Here is a 5,145-nt window from a genome sequence, read left to right as displayed (position 1 = left end):
CGCTCTTGGTGGTGGCCAACGCCAACGTCCTCTGCGCCCTCTGCTTCGGTCGCCGCTACAGCCACACCGACGGCGAGTTCACGGCGCTGCTGAGCCGTAATGACCGCTTCGGGCAGACGGTGGGGGCGGGCAGCGTGGTGGACGTGCTGCCCTGGCTCCTGCGCTTCCCCAACCCCGTACGCCGCGTCTTCCGCGACTTCCAAGCCCTCAACCGGGAGCTGCACAGCTTCGTGTGCGCCAAGGTGGCACAGCATCGCCAGACCTTCGACCCGCACGCCCGCCGCGACATCAGCGACATCATGATTGCTGCTGTGGAGCGTGGCGACAGGCCCCCCGAGGGGCTGGGACCTGAGGACGTGGAGGGCGCCATGACCGACATCTTTGGCGCGGGGCAGGACACCACCTCCACCGCGCTCTCCTGGGTCCTCCTGATGCTGCTGAAGCACCCGCAGCTCCAGCGGGACCTCCAGGACAAGCTGGACCAGGTGGTGGGACGTTCCCGGTTGCCCACGGCCGAGGACCGGCCCCACCTGCCCCTCCTGGAGGCCTTCATCTACGAGACGCTGCGCTACAGCAGCTTCGTGCCCATCACCATCCCGCACGCTACCACGGATGACGTGGAGCTCGAGGGCTTCCACATCCCCAAGGACACTGTGGTCTTCATCAACCAGTGGTCGGTCAACCATGACCCTGGCAAGTGGCCCGACCCGCAACGCTTCGACCCCACACGCTTCTTGGATGCGCAGCAGCGCCTGGACCGCGACCGGGCTGGCAGTGTCATGATCTTCTCAGCTGGCCAGAGGCGCTGCATCGGCGACCAGCTTTCCAAGCTCCAGCTCTTCCTCTTTGCCGCCATCCTCCTCCACCAGTGCTCCTTCCACGCCAACCCGAGGGAGCACCTCACCATGGACTGTGTCCACGGGCTGGCGCTGAAGCCGCGGCCCTTCACCGTCACAGTGCATCAGAGGCACCCGGCGCTCATCCAGCCCTGAGCTGGGGGGGGCGGTGGTGGGTCCCACCCGTGCTGCCCCCCCTCGGTTTGGACCCTGCACCCTCCTGCCGCGGCGCATCCCTGTTCGTAGGGTGAAGGGCATCAGCAAGTCCCCGCAGCAATAAATACCTTTGAGACAGGACCTGGCTCCGCTCGCTGTCTCTAGGGGGGTGGCTGAAAGCCTCATTCGTGTCCAAGCTCCCATCCCATCCCATCCCATCCCATCCCATCCCATCCCATCCCATCCCAAGCTGCAGGGATGCAGCCCCCTGAGCTCTCCCACCCCAAAACAGGTCAAATCCCACCTCCCCACAGGGATCTCCCTGCAAGGACCAGACCCCCTCTGCCCCCAGGGTGCAGCAAGGAGTAATTTGCTTCATTTACTTTAGCACTGGGTGAGGGTATCTGGGGGGGGCAACGCGCTTCCCAAGGTCAAGGAAAGCCACGGGGGGGCTGAGGGAGGCTGGGGGGGTCATGCTGATGGAGCCTAAGAAGCACTTAAGGATGAGTTGCCAGGGCCCCATCAGTTTGAAGCCATGAGCGAGTCTCCCTGCTCTGGTTTGGGTGTGGAAGGAGGTTTGGGAAGGTTTGGGGGGGGCTTTCTTACCCCTCCCCCACGCCCCCAGACCCCACTGGTGGCATGGGGAGCAGGGACACCTCCACAGAGCAACCCAGGGGAAGGTGTTTCTCCATTCCAAACCTCTGCTCGAAGGGGAAAGAGGCTTTGGGCACCCAGAATTAGGCTCCGACTGCACGCTGAGCTGCTTCGCTGAGATGGGACATGGCCCATCTCCAGCGTCAACCTTTTCCCCCCCTAAATTCAGCTCCTGTATAGCACCTGTGTGCCCCACAGCTGTAGGGAGATTCCCTCTTTCCTTGGGCCTGGATCGCCGGCACACAAAGCCCCCCACACACGGGGGGGCTATTTGCTGCCTTGCACACCTCCGCTGCTACCCCATCACTGAGGCCACAAAGCGATTTTTTTTGGTAAGGTCCAGCCAAAGCCAACAGCGTTGGCTTTTGTATCAGAGGGTCTTCAGCTCTAGATGGTCCCCAAGGGGGGGACAGAAACAGCCCCACAAGCTAAAACGGTGCTTATGGCAGTGCCAGCAGCCTGCGGCCACCCCGAGGGGCTTGGGGATGGTCCAAAGCCCCTCCAAATGACAAGGATTTACCCGCAGCCAATTCGTCTCCTTCAGAGGCTTTACCAATTGGTAAGGCTGGATTTATGGATTTTGGGGGGGAGGGTAAGGTGGCAGAAACCATTTTCCACCTCCCTGTGCTGATGTTCGCCCTCATCGGGGAAACGTGGGTCCTGAAAAAGGACGTTGGGGTCTCCTGTAGCACCCGAGGGTTGTTCTGGTCACGGCACGACCCCCGGGGCCCGGCGCAAAGCCAAGGCAGCAGCAGTCCTTTTGAGTTGAAGCCTCAGGGTGAGCTTCCCCCCCTTGGGCTCCGTGTAAACCCGCCTGTGCCTTGGTTGTGTTTTTCCCCCCTCTTCTTGGCCCCCACCCACCAAAAAATAGGTGAGGCCGCTGCTGGAATCATCAACTCAGAAAGGAAAAGCCCTTTGCGCTCACCATCCTGCTGCGTGTTTGAAACACCGCTGGCTTTTTGCTCGCCCCTGTATCATTCCCTACCTGCCCGTAGCCGCCGCGGGACCCGACGCAGAGATGCCACGCGTGGGCCACCCTCTGTCACGAAAACCAGCCGGCCCTGAACTCTTTACCCAGCGGAGGGCAAGGGGGAGGAAGAGGAGGAAAAGCTCCTACCCTACCCTACCCTACCCTACCTGTCAGGCATTTGAAGCTGGGGCTCGTCAAGCCCAAACAGCGAGGATCGAGGTGTGGGTGTTGGCTACGGCACCGAATCGCTGCGGCGCAGGAGGTCGCGGCGGTGGCGTGCGAAGCGTACGGCCGCGGCTCTTCTTCCCGGCGGGGGGAGAATCTGCTGGGGGGAGGAATCTGCTGCCAGCACTTACTTGAATGATTTTGCAATACTTTGACCACCTCATTTCTCATGTTTAAGGAGAGGCACTGCCCGGAAATATGAATTTTTGGGAGTTTTTTTGTTTGGTTTTTTGGTTTTTTTTTTTTTTAAACAGGGGCACGGGATGCCGGGAAACGCGCTGTGCGCTTACAGTCCCCTGCATCCGAAGCGATTCCCGCTCCTCGCCCCAGCACGCAGGCAGGTGCCGCGCTGCTCCCGAGTCGCCGAGATGCTGGAAGACGCTCTCGGTTCTTAAGCAAAAGACGCTCGAGAGACCCAGCTGCGGAAACGGAGCCTTTGGCCAAGAGGAGAAGCCACGGGCCCGTCGTTAAGCGCCCTGCAGAATAACCCCTGCAGGTACGTAAGCCCAGCGCAGGGGGCAGGCCCCCCCCTCCGATCCTCTCCTGCTTTTCATAAACAACTTTTGATTGTTAAAACCTGATCCAAAAGGCTTTTGACTTCGATGTCGCCATCAAGCTGACTCCAGGCCAGTAAAATAAGCAGCGGATTTTTGCTACGGGATACGTCTGTGACGATGGGACCCTCCGGGACGGAGGGCAAGCTCGTCTCACCTCGTCTGCCTCCGGCACCTTCAGCCCCTCGCAGATTTTTACCATCAGGAAAGCAAAACTCAAATACCCCTTATGTAGAGAAGCGACTCTCTGGCCCCCGAAGTTCCCGAGGTCGCGTTGTCATGCCCCGACCCTGCCGAGGCCGCCTGTAGGTGCCGAACCAGACGCGCGGCAGGTCGTTAGCGAGCTGCAATTGTGCTCAACCTCATCCCCCCTCCTCTCCTCCCCCCAGGTTTAACCTCCATTTCCCTTCGCAGTGAAAACCCTTCCCCAAGGGCAGCTGCTTCTCCCCTTTTACAGCGTGCTTTGCGTACAATACTCAAGTATTAGCCAAGCCAAGCCATGTAGATCAAGAGAGCCAAGCCTGTGGCTCGCAGCCCCCCCGCCTCAGGTTGTCATAGAATCATAGACTGGTTTGGGTTGGAAGGGACCCCTAGAGGTCCCCCAGCCCAACCCCCCCTGCAGGGAGCAGGGACACCTTGAACCACATCAGGCTGCTCACAGCCCCATCCAACCTGGCCTGGAATGTTCCCAGGGATGGGGCCTCCACCACCTCTCTGGGCAACCTGTTCCAGTGTTTCACCACCCTCATTGGAAAAAATTTCTTCCTTAGATCTAGTCTAAACCTGCCCTGTTTTAGTTTAAAACCATTACCCCCTCATTGTCCCTCAAACCCAGCAGGGTCTGCGCAGGTCAGATTTTGCCAGGGAATTTCCAAGGAATTACAAGTGTCATTGAACCAAAGGAATCCGGGTTTAGCAGAAAGAAGCTGGGGTGGGAGTCGGGATGACTGGCCCGCTCCTAGGAGGAAGCGATGTTGACATTTCTATTCCAGCACTGAGTCAGCTGTTTCCCAGCACATGGGAGAGGTGGTCACAGCTCTGGTATGCTCCGTGGTGGAACCCCAACTGCTCTGCTCTCAGATCCCTCTTTCTGAGTTACCCTCTCCCAAGCCACCTGGTCGATGCTGACCTCCTCTCCGAGGTGTCCAAGTTGCTTAAAACCATTTTCTCAACCGTGCTCTGAGCCACCACTCCCCTCCATCGCCAAGTCAATGCTCAGGTATTGCAAAACATTGCTTTTAAAAAGCCATTCAGAAGCTTCTGACGGCCCAAGAGTCGGAGGTTTACACCCAATGACGGGGTACCTGCACGTCCATCCCCACCTTGGGGTCCTCAGCGCCTTTGGCTGAGCCAAAGCCCTGCCTGCGCCGCAGGACTCGCCCTGTGCAGCTCCACGTTCTGCTTCGGGGGCCCTCTCCTCTCCGCCCGTGGCAGGGTGCCTGTTGCGTTGGCTCCAGCTCTCAACATGCTCCCCAAGGTGCCCCAGTGTGCTGGAGGAGGCTGCAGCTTCACCTTGAGGAGGCAATAGAAGGGAGGAGAGCACAGAGCCACCAAGACAGCCCTAATTCTGCACCCTGGAAGGGCAAAGCGAAGTGACGCTTGGTGGTGCTGGGCCACCTTCGGGGAGGGGACTTCTTCCATGCTGGCAACTGCCGGCGGCTCCCGTGTCCCTCTCCCCAGGATGGGGGGGTTAGGTCTGCAATGTGCCAACGGGCAAGCAATTTAACGCAACCCAAAGGACCCCTGCCCC

General features: G+C 59.7%; 1 protein-coding gene across 1 annotated transcript; it reads left to right on the top strand.

The window, feature by feature from the left end:
• Positions 1–5: 5 nt before the first annotated feature.
• LOC104130082 (cytochrome P450 1B1-like) lies at positions 6–992 on the top strand (the record flags this gene model as incomplete). Its single annotated transcript, XM_035898525.1, has 1 exon — positions 6–992. A coding segment is annotated over one exon (987 nt), but the record flags the coding sequence as incomplete, so codon positions are not given.
• Between the last annotated feature and the right edge of the window lie 4,153 nt (positions 993–5,145).

The sequence above is a fragment of the Egretta garzetta genome, unplaced genomic scaffold (genome assembly GCF_000687185.1).
Source record: "Egretta garzetta isolate BGI_Z169 unplaced genomic scaffold, ASM68718v1 scaffold687, whole genome shotgun sequence".
Lineage (NCBI taxonomy): Eukaryota > Metazoa > Chordata > Aves > Pelecaniformes > Ardeidae > Egretta > Egretta garzetta.
Note: the sequence above shows the minus strand (reverse complement) of the source record. Positions and strands in the feature narration are given on the sequence as shown.